The sequence below is a fragment of the Malus sylvestris genome, chromosome 10, assembly GCF_916048215.2.
Source record: "Malus sylvestris chromosome 10, drMalSylv7.2, whole genome shotgun sequence".
NCBI lineage: Eukaryota > Viridiplantae > Streptophyta > Magnoliopsida > Rosales > Rosaceae > Malus > Malus sylvestris.
Genome location: NC_062269.1, coordinates 41,454,037 through 41,468,655, shown reverse-complemented (window position 1 = coordinate 41,468,655; position 14,619 = coordinate 41,454,037). Strand labels below are relative to the sequence as shown.

The 14,619-nt window shown below is 38.6% G+C and overlaps 1 protein-coding gene across 2 annotated transcripts; it reads right to left on the bottom strand.

The window, feature by feature from the left end:
* Nucleotides 1-7,887: 7,887 nt before the first annotated feature.
* On the bottom strand, nt 7,888-13,561 carry LOC126586321 (homeobox-leucine zipper protein MERISTEM L1-like). 2 transcript variants are annotated; one of them, XM_050251133.1, is made up of 12 exons: nt 12,791-13,561; nt 11,723-12,039; nt 11,502-11,619; nt 10,991-11,179; nt 10,445-10,903; nt 10,254-10,355; nt 9,965-10,165; nt 9,659-9,833; nt 9,299-9,570; nt 9,055-9,150; nt 8,487-8,881; nt 7,888-8,392 (listed from the first exon to the last, which is right to left on the bottom strand). In XM_050251133.1, exons 2-11 carry the CDS (start codon nt 11,959-11,961, stop codon nt 8,510-8,512), a joined length of 2,223 nt encoding a protein of 740 aa, XP_050107090.1. In that variant the 5' UTR covers nt 11,962-12,039; nt 12,791-13,561; the 3' UTR covers nt 7,888-8,392; nt 8,487-8,509. The 2 variants fall into 2 exon arrangements, with proteins under 2 accessions (XP_050107090.1, XP_050107091.1); XM_050251134.1 differs by lacking the exon at nt 12,791-13,561 and adding an exon at nt 12,241-12,363.
* Nucleotides 13,562-14,619: the final 1,058 nt, after the last annotated feature.

The following is a 14,619-nucleotide window of genomic DNA, read 5'->3' as shown; positions in this document are numbered from 1 at the left end:
CGTAGGTCTTCGTCTCGCAAAACCACTTAGCGCGACGTAAACCTTCGTCGCGCAAAACCACTTAGCACGACGTAGGTCTTCGTCGCGCAAAACCACTTAGTGCGACGTAAACCTTCGTCGCGCAAAACCACTTAGCACGACGTAGGTCTATGTCGCGCAAAACCACTTCGCGCGACGTAAACCTTCGTCGCGCAAAACCACTTAGCACGACGTAGGTCTATGTTGCGCAATCTATGTCGCGCAAAACCACTTCGCGCGACGTAAACCTTCGTCGCGCAAAACCACTTAGCACGACGTAGGTCTTCGTCTCGCAAAACCACTTAGCGCGACGTAAACCTTCGTCGCGCAAAACCACTTAGCACGACGTAGGTCTTCGTCGCGCAAAACCACTTAGTGCGACGTAAACCTTTGTCGCGCAAAACCACTTAGCACGACGTAGGTCTATGTCGCGCAAAACCACTTCGCGCGACGTAAACCTTCGTCGCGCAAAACCACTTAGCACGACGTAGGTCTATGTTGCGCAAAACCACTTCGCGCGACGTAAACCTTCGTCGCGCAAAAGTCAATTAGCGCGACATAGGTTTGCGTCGCGCAAAACCACTTCGGGCGACGAAGGTTTACGACGCTCTACGTCGTGCAATTTTTTCTTTTTTTTTTATTTGGGGCAAAGAAATTTTTTATTTAATTTTTAATAAATATTGTAATTTAATTCTAAACAATAATTAATAAACCAAGAAAAAGTATTTAATTATACAATATATGACGTCGCGCAAAACCACTTTGCGCGACGTAGGTCTTCGTCTCGCAAAACCACTTAGAGCGACGTAGGTCTTCGTCGCGCAAAACCACTTTCCGCGACGTAGGTCTTCGTCTCGCAAAACCACTTAGCGCGACGTAAACCTTCGTCGCGCAAAACCACTTAGCACGACGTAGGTCTATGTCGCGCAAAACCACTTCGCGCGACGTAAACCTTCGTCGCGCAAAACCACTTAGCACGACGTAGGTTTGCGTCGCGCAAAACCACTTCGGGCGACGAAGGTTTACGACGCTCTACGTCGTGCAATTTTTTCTTTTTTTTTTATTTGGGGCAAAGAAATTTTTTATTTAATTTTTAATAAATATTGTAATTTAATTCTAAACAATAATTAATAAACCAAGAAAAAGTATTTAATTATACAATATATGACGTCGCGCAAAACCACTTTGCGCGACGTAGGTCTTCGTCTCGCAAAACCACTTAGCGCGACGTAGGTCTTCGTCGCGCAAAACCACTTTGCGCGACGTAGGTCTTCGTCTCGCAAAACCACTTAGCGCGACGTAAACCTTCGTCGCGCAAAACCACTTAGCACGACGTAGGTCTTCGTCGCGCAAAACCACTTAGTGCGACGTAAACCTTCGTCGCGCAAAACCACTTAGTGCGACGAGTGATCAAATGCGACATCTATACACTTTATAAACCATAAAAATATAACATTAGAAACTAATCCCTTCTTGCATTTGAAACTAATAAATTAGCAACCAAAGTAATATAAGTAATTAGAGCAATAATATCAATACAAGATTATTCAAAAATGCTAATGCGGGTGATATTAGATTATACTAGTTGCCAAACTTTTCTATCCTTTGACTTTGTGAAAAATGCTAATGCGGGTGATATTAGATTATACTTCCGAAAAATAAAGTAAACAATTAAATTGATCAGTTTAACATTTGATTAAAATGCTAATGCGGGTGCTAATGCGGGTGCTAATGCTAATGCGTGCACTCTAATCACCAAAAGTAGTACTCATCAAAATAAAAGATTAAAGAGTACTTTGGGACCCGAAATCTTTGCTTAGTGGAAAACACCACATAATTTAAGGGACAATTTAAACATCACTTGCTTTGATAATGTTCTTGCATAATTAGTGGAAAAGTCTCCAAAAATTGAGGAAGGACAAGCAGAAAGCCATTCATTTATATATGCACATAAAAATTCGATATTGTAATTCAGATCATCACTATCTATGTTATATGCTACTCGGATAAATTTTCTAAACCCTAAGACAAATTTCAGCATAGATATACAAACACACTTTCTTCTGTACCTTTAATAGTGTATATATGTGTATGTTCAATATATAGCTATTGACTAAAATGGAAATTGAAGACCACCTACAAGCTAGAAAATTATAAAGTTTGTGGTCCGTCGTAAGCTGTTTTTATATTTATCGAAAAGGAACATTTGGATACGAGATCTCTAAACTTCTGAGTTGATATTGTTTACAATTTTTGGAGTGGTCTTACATTGATCATGGAAATTAAACTTCTGGCTATATATATATGAAATGGCTCCATCACTGGAACTAGTTCTGGAAATATGAAATGGAAACTGCCCAAAAAACCCAGTTCTGGAAATATGAAATATGCTTTTAAGGTTCACAGAGATCATTACCTGAGACGAAAACTGCCCAAAAACGCCAGCAATTCTTCCCAGAAACCGGATTTACCGAATTGAGAAAGTTAGTGAAAATATGTGGAGAAAACTGCCCAAATTTTTGAGAAATTTGTTAGGAGGAAAAAAGGGGGAAAGGGAAATTTGTTTGCAGATGGGCGAGAGGGAAGAGAGAGACCGAGTGGAATATAGCAGATTTAACTAGGCGTGCTTTAAGAATGATGGCAAGCAAGTGAGCCACTGTATCACTTTCAGAGCATATCATAGAAAAGTACCTCCTTTAGAATTAAAGAAATTTGAAAGGCAGCAGAAGTTTAGTTCAATTGTTGCCAGCTTGTTTTTGGTTTGCAGATTGGTGGAACTAGTGGAGCAGCCCAGAAAAAATAAAAAAATAGCTCCATCATAACCCTAAGGTTCGGTTGTTTAATTCTGGAACTTTTCTAATCATTTCTTGTTCTCCTTCTCCTTGTGTCGTAAATAACACCAAGGATAAGGAGAAGCAAATGGAGAATAGATGATATGAAATACTTTTGCTTTTGAAGAAGTATCTTTCCACAGGCTTATTCTTGAACTGGATTTGATTCAGGGTGGTGAACACTTGATCTTGAATCGGGCTTGTGATATCTTCAAGGACCGTTGGTGGCTTGATCTTTAAGGATTTGATTCAAGAGTGGTAAATCGGCACGTGTAGTTCACAACGCCTTAGTGAGTTGACTCAAGAATTTGAGGGTCAAAACAAGTCCATCAAATCTAGAGTACAATCAACCCTGATGATATGGGATACTCTTGCTGTTGAGGTATTTGCCAATATCTGATCCACTATCATGAGGTATTTGCTGGTGGAATTCGTGACCTTGACAACAGTTAAGAATGAGTACAAGAGAGCAAAAGTTCCAGGCAAAGACAAAGATAGGGAGAAAGACAAAGACAAAGACAAAGACAGGGAGAAAGCATGATATGGGATACTCTTGCTTTCGACCCTGATGATATGAGATACTCTTGTTCTTGGTGTGGCTTATTTGCTGAGGTCTTATCGGGGGGAAATAAAGCTGAGTATTTCGAGAGGTTATGTTGAGAGTGCCTTCTCGAATGCGAGAAATTGTTGAGCATTTTTGCAGGTTTGTCTGTCCGTGGAGGAGGGAGGTCGACATATATAGGAATTTCGGTTTTCGAAAGCGGTGACGCTTCGGCTTTTAAGAAAGTAATTATGTTGGAATCGGCGCTTCGACAAACTACCCGTGATTTCCGCAAAGCTTTCTCTGCATGTGACAAGTGCTGACGAGGCTGAGAGAGACATGCGCATCTTTGTTATCTGAGATCGATGCTTCGATAAATTTTCCGTGATTTTCGCAAAGCTGAGTTTGCGTGTGACGGTTGCTGAGGCTGAGAAAGCTGACACTCTTCGATATCTGGAATCGGTGGTTTGTGAGCAAGCCCAACTTTTGAGAAAGCTGACACTCTTTGATATCTGGAATCGGTGGTTTGTGAGCAAGCCCAACTTTTGAGAAAGCTGACACTCTTCGATATCTGGAATCGGTGGTTTGTGAGCAAGCCCAACTTGCGAGAGGACGCCTCTTCGATTTCTGAGGAGCGCCTCTTTGATTTCTTCTTTTTATAGAGGCGTTAATTTTTTTCCACAACACACTTGAGCTCCCTCCTGTAATCTGAATCTGTCCGATCTCTTCTTTCTCAACACCTTCAGAAAATGTCTGGCCCTTCCGATCGTCGTTTTGACTTGAACATTGGTGAAGAGGCAGCTCCGCCTTCACCAGACAACATATGGCGCCCATCTTTCATATCCCCTACTGGTCCCCTTACCGTTGGGGCTTCGGTGATGAAGAATGATATGACAGCTGCGGTGGTGGCCCGGAACCTTGTCACTCCTAAAGATAATAGACTGCTTTCAAGGCGGTCTGATGAATTGGCTGTCAAGGAGTCTCTGGCTCTCAGTGTGCAGTGTGCAGGTTCCGTGTCCAACATGGCCCAACGCCTATTTGCCCGAACCCGTCAAGTTGAATCGTTGGCGGCTGAAGTGATGAGTCTCAAGCAAGAGATTAGAGGGCTCAAGCATGAGAATAAAGAGTTGCACAAGCTCGCACACAGCTATGCCACCAACATGAAGAGGAAAATTGACCAGATGCAGGACACTGATGGTCAAATTTTACTTGATCATCGGAGGTTTGTGGGTTTGTTCCAACAGCATCTGCCTTCGTCTTCAGGAGCGGCACCGCGTAGTGAAGCTCCAACTGATCAACCTCTGTTGCCTCCTCCTTCTGTGGCCCCGCCGACTGCTGAAGCTCCGCCGACTACTAAAGCACCACCTGACCAATGAATGTTATTAGTTTACACATCATTGTAAAATATTTTTACTTTTATGTTTTTTTTTTAAGTGTTTTTTTTTTAATATGTAACTTAATGTAAAAAGACTTTGTTTAACCAATGAATGCTATTGTTTTGATGAGATACACGTAGGCCTACGTCGCGCAAAGATGTTTTGCGCGACGCAAGGGTACCTACGTCGCGCAAAGCCTTTGTTTTTCTTTTTTTTTTGTTTTTTTTAAATATGTATTTCCCTTTTGCTTCGAGATCGCATACGCCAAAAATCGTAAAAAACAAACATTCAGAGATCAAGTAACGGGACAAAACTTTTCGACGGTTATAAACGAAAAATCACGATTTAACGGTTATTGTAACTCCGATTTTGATGATTTTTTACAGCTACACTCCTTGATCCTATATGAATACAATGAACTAATTCGATCGTCAATTTAAAACATTTACACAAGTGGATACCACAAATCTTATGTTATAGTTAATGAAAATATAAATAAACTCTAAGTGTTAGTGAATCTATTGTTTTGATGGGATACACATTGTACAAAACTAGTTTCAACGATCCAACCGTCAAACTTGTTTGTATATGTTTCGAGATCGCATACGCCAAAAATCACAAAAAAAAAACATTCAAAGATCAAGTAACGGGACAAAACTTTTCGACGGTTATAAACGAAAAGAAAAAGACAATGTAAGAACCCCAAAAGAAAAGCAAAAGGCCCAAAAAAAAAAAAAACGCTTTGCGCGACATAGGCCTACGTCGCGCAAAGATGTTTTGCGCGACATAGGCCTACGTCGCGCAAAGATGTTTTGCGCGACGCAAGGGTACCTACGTCGCGCAAAGCCTTTGTTTTTCTTTTTTTTTTGTTTTTTTTAAATATGTATTTCCCTTTTGCTTATGAACTAATTCGATCAACGAATTAAAACATTTACAAAAGTGAATACCACAAAATTTTATATTATACTTAATGAAAGTATAAATAAACTCTAAGTGTTAGTGAATCTATTGTTTTGATGGGAAACGCATTGTACGAAATTAGTTTCAACGATCCAACCGTCAAACTTGTTTGTACATGTTTCGAGATCGCATATGCTAAAAATTGTAAAAAAAAAATATTCAGATATCAAGTAATGGGACAAACCTTTTCGACGGCGATAAATGAAAAATCACGATTTAACGGTTATTTTAACTCCGATTTTGATGATTTTTTACAGCTACATTCCTTAACCCTATATGAATACAATGAATTAATTCGATCGTCAATTTAAAACATTTACACAAGTGGATACAACAAAAGAAAAAGGCAATGCAAGAACCCCAAAAGATAGGCCCAAAAAAAAAAAAATATTGGCGCGACGTAGGTACCCCTACGTCGCGCAAAACAGCTTCACGCGACAAAGACATACATCGCTCAAAGCTGTTTTGCGCGACGCAGGGATGCCTACGTCGCGCAAAACATCTTTGCGTGACGTATGTGCACCAGCGTCGCGCAAAATTAGGAAAAAAGTGGTAAATTATCTTGATTTGGCGCCAAAACTTTGTGCGACGAAGCCTGGCGTCGCGCAAAACGGCCTTGAGCGACGCAGGGGTACCTACGTTGCGCAAAACATCTTTGCGCGACGAAGCCTGGCGTCGCTCAAAGTGTCGTTGCGCAAAGTATGTTTGCGCGACGGTTTCTTTGTAGCGTCGCGCAAAGTTTCCGTCGCGCAAACATATTTTTGTACTAGTGATTATTAATTCATCAGTAGGTAATTGCAAGTCTGGGGATGACTTTAATTCGCTCGCAGCGTCGAATGGGGCATTGGAATATAAAATACAAGCGATTCCTCTAGAACTAGTACCACAACCACAAGATAGCAATTAACACCACCTCTATATTTCAAGGAGGCCCTTGCAATTTTCTGCTACAAATTGAATGAAATCTCAACAACCGTGGATAAAACCATAAATTTCGTCTTCTGGTTTCCCATAAAAGTCGAGGTGAGTGTGTATAATATCTTGGGACGGATGGAGTAGAGATTCTCAATACTAACCATTATATCCTCAAAGTTCTGGCATCAAAAGGCTGCATGTTAGAATAATAGTGCTAGGCTAAACTAAATTTGGACGAACAATGATGGACCTTGGCATTTTTTTCAAAATTCCAGAAGCTGGACGTTGACTTAGGGTCAAATTGACAATTGATTTATTTATTTATTTTTACAAACAACCAAGAACCTTTTTTCTGTTTTTTTTTGTTGTTGTAATAATCCAACATACAGCCAAGAATGTTGTACCACTAATTTTTTTTCAATAATCCAACACTCACCCTATTCCAAGTTCCAATGAGTTTATTTTTTCAGAAAATAAACATATTTTTTCACCATATACATTCGCAATGTAAAATAAGAGTAGAATTCTCACCTCCAAATCATTCTCCTTCAGTTTTTTCCTATTTGAACGATTACGATTAAGTTATGTCAATATTTTGTATTTTTTTTATAGAGAAAGACAAAGAGAAAAGTGTGAGAAGAGGGGATAGAAGGTGAGGGGGAGGGATGGGGAAGCGGAGAGAATCCTGATTTATACAAAAAAAAAAAATATTTTGAACAAACGATATATAGTATCTACACTCAGGGGTTGAGGGAGTAGGCTACAATGAACCTGCCATAATAATATGGTTCAACTTTGCCTTTGGCGATAATCGAACCTAAACTAGCAATATTATATATATGTATGCGTTTATAAAATTTTGAAAATAAAATTTACAAAGAAGGATTGCCACGACTTTCAAATAATTTTTTTATTAAATAGGTTGTTCATATCTTAAAAAACAGTAAAATTATTTTGTGTAATTTCTTATTTTGAACATAACTTTTATTTTGGTTATTGTTCTTTAGTTTTGTTAACAAGGTTAATTTGTTCTTTTAACTCTCTTTTGGTTGACAAAGAGAATTTTGTGAATAAGTGATTTAAGATAAAACATATGTTAACTGAAAAACTTCACCATATATTTCGATAAACTCAAAGTTACAGTATTGATTGATCATATTGAGATTAATTTGCCAAGAATCAAATCTATAATTTTTAACTCGTCAGGCTTCAAGTATTGGAGTGCATGTAACAAGACCTACTCCTCTTTCCTAAAAATATGATAACTAATTACCAAATAAACAAAAAGTACTTTGAAAGCTACAAACAGTTGAAACTGGAAGCATTGTTAATGTGATTTCAAAAGTACTCCAACTAAACGCCTCTCTTAAACATAAACAAGAGTAGGGAAAAGAAGCTTAGACAGGCATAAACGAACCTGCGGTGAACCCTAGCCCTAATAACCCTATCCCTAATCCCTAGACCCAAACAGTAATTAAAGGTGAACAGAGTTATTCCAAACTTTTCATAGATAGCTAACAATTAACAAAGTCTTGAGCATACTTTCCTCTTTGTTTAGGGGAAGTCAATACCCGAACCCACTACCCTTGTGGGGTGGTGATTTGCTTTAGGGTTTCCTAAATATCGCCAAAACACCACAAGATAAGGATATATCCGATATTATAAGGTGCGCTCTTGACTTTTTCCCTTTGGTAACCCACAATTTCGAAGTAAACCCACCATTCTTGCTTTCTTCTTCTACCTCTTTCCAACTGCCAAAGAAAAAAGACAGAAGAAGAAAATAATAATAAGTCTAGTGAAAAAATTAAAAAACCAAAATACTAATTAGTAATTAAGTGAGCTCACCATGTATTTAGGCTTTTTAGTTGTCATGGATTTTGTTCACATGTAACCGCGGCTCTAATACGCTCAACCGTGCACTTAATTAGATTGTTAACAGTAGCCACAGATCCCAGAGATAGTTTGGCAGTAGGAACTGAATCAACCAAGATCTGAAATGCTACTGTGAGTAGAGACCCACCAGAGCCAACATCAAGGTTTCCTCCTCCTGCGGACCCAGCAGGTCCATCTGGAAGGATGGCAAAACCTGAGGGCAGAAGTGCTACATAATCTGGGTCTCCACCACTTAACACGACATTCATGGCCACGATATCAACTGGTGCATAAATCACGTATGACCCGGTTGAATCAGTGCAGCTTTCCTGAAGTATCAGCATATTGCTTTGGCTTGAATTTGCACTCTACAAAACATGAATTGTTCCCCCATTAATTAGCTTGGTCTAGTGTTTAAAGACTATGGTGAATAGAATATTCACTGTGATTTGGGAGTACATTCATGCAAGAACTAACCTAGCTAGTCAGTTGTTCACAATCTGACAATATAACGCATGCATATATTTTGATCGAGACTTACATTTACGCGAAGTAGGGAGACACAGTTGCCTGGATCACGACCATTAGCTATGTGTGCCATCTCTTGAACTAGCCCACCGTTTGAAAGTATATCCCACTGAAAATTATATGCCATAAATTAAATATGCATGTTTACACATATGCTATACGTAGCAGTGCCCTAATATATCAGATTTATATCTGTGATGCCAATGCCCTAATATATCAGAGATATATATGTACATATATTGACATGCAATATGTACCTCACTACGAGAGTTTTCATCCCGCAGGAAATCGAAAACTCTCTTGGGAGGAACAGGAATCCAGAAGGAAGTTGCAGCACTTAGAACAATCCCAGGAGGCCTGCCAGGATCGTCCATACTTTTTCGGGTCATGACCCTCACATCATCTGAACCCGTTGCTGATAATGTAGTCCATGCATGTGCAGTAGAAGCACCAACACCGGTACAGAAGCTCATCACCAATCTTTGTGCCAGCTTCAACATACTTTTCCTCCCTTCAGCACTAGTTATCACTGTAATATAAGACAACAATTCAAACCCATTACTTTGATATTAAGGGAAAACTAATTACCAAAAAAGTAAATTAAGATTAATGTGTACCACAAAGCTCTCCAGCAGGAATGTTACTGGCCATGGAACTCGCAAGACGTTGGCACTGTCTATCAAGTGTAGCCACCCAACGCTTAGCTCCAAAGGCAAGACCAGAATTGACTAGTGGTCTGTATATGTTGTGAACAGCACTATCATCCACTTCAACATGTTCCACCCATATAACCTAAACAATCATACGTAAAAATCACGAATGTGCGAATTAGTTGAGAGAACAATGTTAACTAGTGAAAGAAAAAAAGCATGAACTATAATGAGCTTAGAAGAGCTAGCTAGTGAAAGACTTAATTTATAGACCTTGGAGTAGCCATTTTGCAATTCTTGTATTAAGCAGCCGGATGGCCTTCTTCGACTTCTTGAAACTGGACTTTGGCGTAGGTTGTCCAAAGAAACATCAACGACTGCCCAAGTTCCATCAACATTCTGCTTACAGTACCTTACAAAGTAATTCTCACGGGTTGGAACGAGTGGTGAGGGTACTTGAAACTCAGCAGTCATCTACATATGAATTACATCATATTTGTTAACTTCAGTAAATGCTTTAATCCATTCTAAATTCAAATTAATTTGTGTTTTGTGTACATACCACTTGCAAGGCTCCATTGTAGTTTCCAGCTACTCCAGTTGATAGGATATCAAGGGTCATTGCTCTTGAGACAATACCACAAAAGACGGTAGACCATTGATTCTGAAAGACATCATGTTTGTGTTAAATTCAGAGAGTCCTATTAAATCCAAAGTTCATTTACTTAATGTTCAAATATGTGTGTTAATTACCACATCCATGAGAATCTCAACAAGGTTAACATGATTCATGATGACCAATGCTGTTTCTCTTGAAGCCTCAGACTTTAAGCCCAATGGTTTAGGGCCAATCCCCCTCGGAAATGTCCTCAAGTACTCGTCTTCGTTTAAAATCTCTTGGTGAATTGAGTTATGGTCACCAGGAACCCATAAAGGGTCTCCAGCCTCGGCCATTCTAATTAGTTCTTCCATGGCTGCAACGGCAAGCTCAACGATCATCGGCTTATCAGCCTCAGTGAGCACTGAAACCGACCTGAGAAGATCAGTAGATGATCCATACATTTCTCCTACGAAGCCTGGCTGAGTACCAAAACTGCCAACCCCAAGATCAAGGGAGCGGCCGGAAGGCACATGAGATGGCATGTGAGAGGAAAATGAGCTCGTCAAAGGCTTCCCAACATATTTGGCAGCAATCGAAGATATCTTATCAATCTGTGAAACCATTTGAACAAAACTCAATAGGCTAGATCAATTATAATAACGAGAAAGAGGTGTTGTATGTTTTATAGTAATGGTCACCTCTTCATGTAAACGAGCATTTTCAATCCTCAAATGTTGCTCATCAAATGACATCTCCCCAATCGCAGCTGGTCCTCCACAGTTGGGGCATGTGGCATTGGCAAGGGCTTCCTTGTACCTATTGTTCTCGGCACGAAGCTTGTCGTTCTCAGATTTCAAAATTGAATTCTCATGGCGTTCATGTTGGGCCTAAGAGTAATACATAATGTCAAAATTGATACACAAAGTAATCAAACCAATTAAAAAAGGAGTTAAATAGGGCCAAGTTATTCGAGAGCTTAATGTGTGCATAGAGGTCGCATATAATTAAAGTTCTTAATGACTAGTATAAAGTCAAAACTCTCAAAGAGAATAAAGGATAAATTTTCTCATAAGTGGAATATTAATTTGGAACGAAATGATTTATGGAAACGCATAAAGTGCATACATATCCAATTGATTTTTCTACATATACGTACAATTCATATGTATGTTTGTGTGCGTGTGTGTGGTGGTGGAATATATGCGTTACCTTCATTTGGGTGCGCTTGTTTTGGAACCAGAATTTGACTTGCAAAGGCTCTAACCCTAGTTCACGACTCAGCTCCTTCCTTTGCTTGTCATCTGGGTGAGGACAGTCCTTGAAGAATCTATAAAAAAAAATATTCGATCGATATATATGTTATATTCACAATGAAGTTCGTGATCTGAAAAACCCTAAAACCAAGACAAACAAGAAAAATAAGGACTTACGCTTCCATCTCCTGAATTTGGCGCTGGGTGTGACGATGGTAACGTTTTCTTTTGGGGCGCGGGCCGGTGGCGTTGGGATCTTGCTCGTCACCGGAAGGAGCGTCCATAGTCGTTTCGGTGCCGGATTTAGTCTCGAAGTCATCGTCCAGCAGTCGGCCAGTACTATCTGAGGTTTTGTGGGTACTGCTCGTCGTCATATGATCTAGGATGTGATTCTCGAACATGCTTGGCTGAAGCATTTTTTTCGCCTTCCAAATCCCTAGAATTTAGGATTCTTGTTCTAGCTAAATACCTGTCTCTCTTGTCTTAATTTCAATCTGCCAAGACAAAATAATATGGGTCAATTTATATTCGTTTATAAATAAATCAAGGGCACCGCACTGATAAACATCTTAAAGAACTCAGACCAAAACTAAGAGCGAGGTTTAGAATTAAGACACTCCTAATGTAGTTGATAATATATATAAATATATATAGATTAAAAATAATGGGGGAAAATAATTAAAAAGAGAAATAACCTTTTCTTCCAGTACTTCGACCCAATCCATAGAGAGAAAATCAGGAAAGAAAATAAATTTGGGAGGAGAGAGATTAAAGAATAATAAGAAATACCAAAGATAAATCTGAGAGAATAATAAATGGTAATATAATTTAATAGGGCAAGTGATCTGTATTTGATGTGTAAGATAAATCTGTACAAGATAAATCTGTAAACATGTATCTACGATTCTACATACGTACAAGTCTCCCCCATTCCCTCTCCAAGAAGATATACAGTTTTTTTTTACTGCAAAATATTCAGAAGATTTACCGTTTCAACCAAAAGATTTTGCTTTAAATGCATCCCTTAAATAACCCAAAACCAAAATACACTCTTATACACCTACAAATACATGTATGTAGAAAATTTAAATTACCCAAAATCAGGCAACCTAAATGACCACAAGGAAAATATATAATAAAGAAAAATATTCTACAGAATATTAATCTTATATGTTTTCGTTGAGAAATAATATATACGGATATATATTATCCCCCGGAATATATAGAAAAGAAAGCTAAACTGACCTGAGAAGATTAGCCGAGAGTTTTCGTACATCTACCTCTTGCCGGAAGCTTTTGTCCGACCACCATATAAATATATCTCACTCTCCAAATAAACCCTAGACTACACACCCTCCATCTCTTTCTCTCTCCTCTTTGACTCTGAAGAGGTAAGAGGTGGTTTCTGGGTGTGGAGTTCTGTGTGGGGGTTTTGACTCTTTGTGGGGTGGTTGTGGTTGAAAATTTTAATGGATTCTCTGGCGGTGTCTGAGAAAAAAAACCCTAATTGACTGGATTATTACAAGTAAGAAGGGAAAGAAATGACTGACTGTATCACTACAGTTTAATTTGGCCTTCAAACAGTCCTTAGCCTTTTTGCTCTTGCGTGCTAATTGACTGGCTAGTAGTTAATGAGTCAAACACACTAAACTAAGATTGTAACGCCCAACTTAACCAAATCTCGGTTTTCCCAATGCCACACAGTGCTCCTTCTCTCTCTCTAAAATTAACGGAAGGATTTGCGTAGAAAACAAAAAGGGGGACTTGAAGGTCAAAGCAGCTGACCCTTTGAGCTCTAGGCTATGAGGGAACAAAGAACTGTCTGTTCCCTTCGAGACGGTCGTGGGTAGGAGTGGAAGAGTTGTGGGTTTAAGAAGAATGCGGTGATGAAGATTGAAGGAGAGACAGAAAGAGAACGGACGAGAAAAAAGGGGAGATAGAATCGAAATAGCAAACGAGAGAGAGAGAGAGAGAGAGAGAGAGAGAGAGAGAGACTTTGAGGGGAAGGGGGGAAGAAAGAGGACCAGGTGGAGAGGATGTGACAGCGAAGGAGTTAATGCAGAGCGTATTGAGAGGGTGCGATTGCATTTATGGCGGGAGGGAGAGATGTAAATGCTGCTCAGCATGCATGAGAGAGAGAGAGTGAATATTTGACAAGGGTTTGGCCTCTCATCATCCTCATGTTCTAAATTTTTTATAGGGGAGTGTGGTGAAATATGAATTACAGCTTTATTAGCTGCCCTAGATTTCAACCCTCTCAGTTTTTCACTCCCTCAGCCAGCACTCGATGTATTTCTTCTGGGTTTTCTATATATATTCAGTATCATGTAAAGCTTGTTTTGTAGTTTCATCAACAGTTTGATACTAATTAACCATTGGATTTGAAGATAATTAATCATATCGTTCAATAATAATTTAGAGTATAAGTAATAAATTGAATCAATATATGGCTCGTTTGGATATACTTTTAAAACAATTGAAAGTATTTTTGATGAAAATGTTTTTAGAACTAATCCTTAGAAAAAATGCAAGTAAATTCTAGAAAAGTACTTAAAGTGCTTTTGAAACTCATAAACATTTTCATTAAAAGCGTTTTTAGCCATATTAAAGGCACATCCAACAAACGAATTTTTTTCCCCAACAAACCGAGTAACGCTTGGCTCTGGTTCAAGTTCGGCTTGTAATATTACAGATATATAACTATAAAATTGTTCTAAATTAAAGGCTATACAAAATGTTAAAATTCTCGCACAAATATCAAAAAACTATGTACACAATGTTGACGTACGCCACATTACCAATTTGATGACTCTTTTTTAATATTTTCTTTATAGATAAAGTACACAATATTTAAACAATCGGAAGTGAATTATAAAAAAAATTAATTTAATTTTTTAATACATACTATATATATTATTATACACTAAAGGTGGAGAGGAATACCAATGATACATTTTCTATGGTACTTCTAATCAAACATAAGTTTATTATAGAAATCAAATTTTTTTTTTTTTTTGTTAAACGATAGATTTTGTTAGATAAGATGTTAGATTAACCATCGACAGAGTTCGAAC

What these genes read in the sequence shown, in the direction of transcription:
- LOC126586321 (XM_050251133.1), bottom strand. Translation starts at nt 11,961, where the DNA reads ATGCTTCAGCCAAGCATGTTCGAGAATCACATCCTAGATCATATGACG. An exon ending in ATGCTCGTTTACATGAAGAG is followed by an intron (nt 10,904 to 10,990) that starts GTGACCATTACT and finishes ATGGTTTCACAG; the next exon opens with ATTGATAAGATATCTTCGAT. An exon ending in TTGAGATTCTCATGGATGTG is followed by an intron (nt 10,356 to 10,444) that starts GTAATTAACACA and finishes GATGTCTTTCAG; the next exon opens with AATCAATGGTCTACCGTCTT.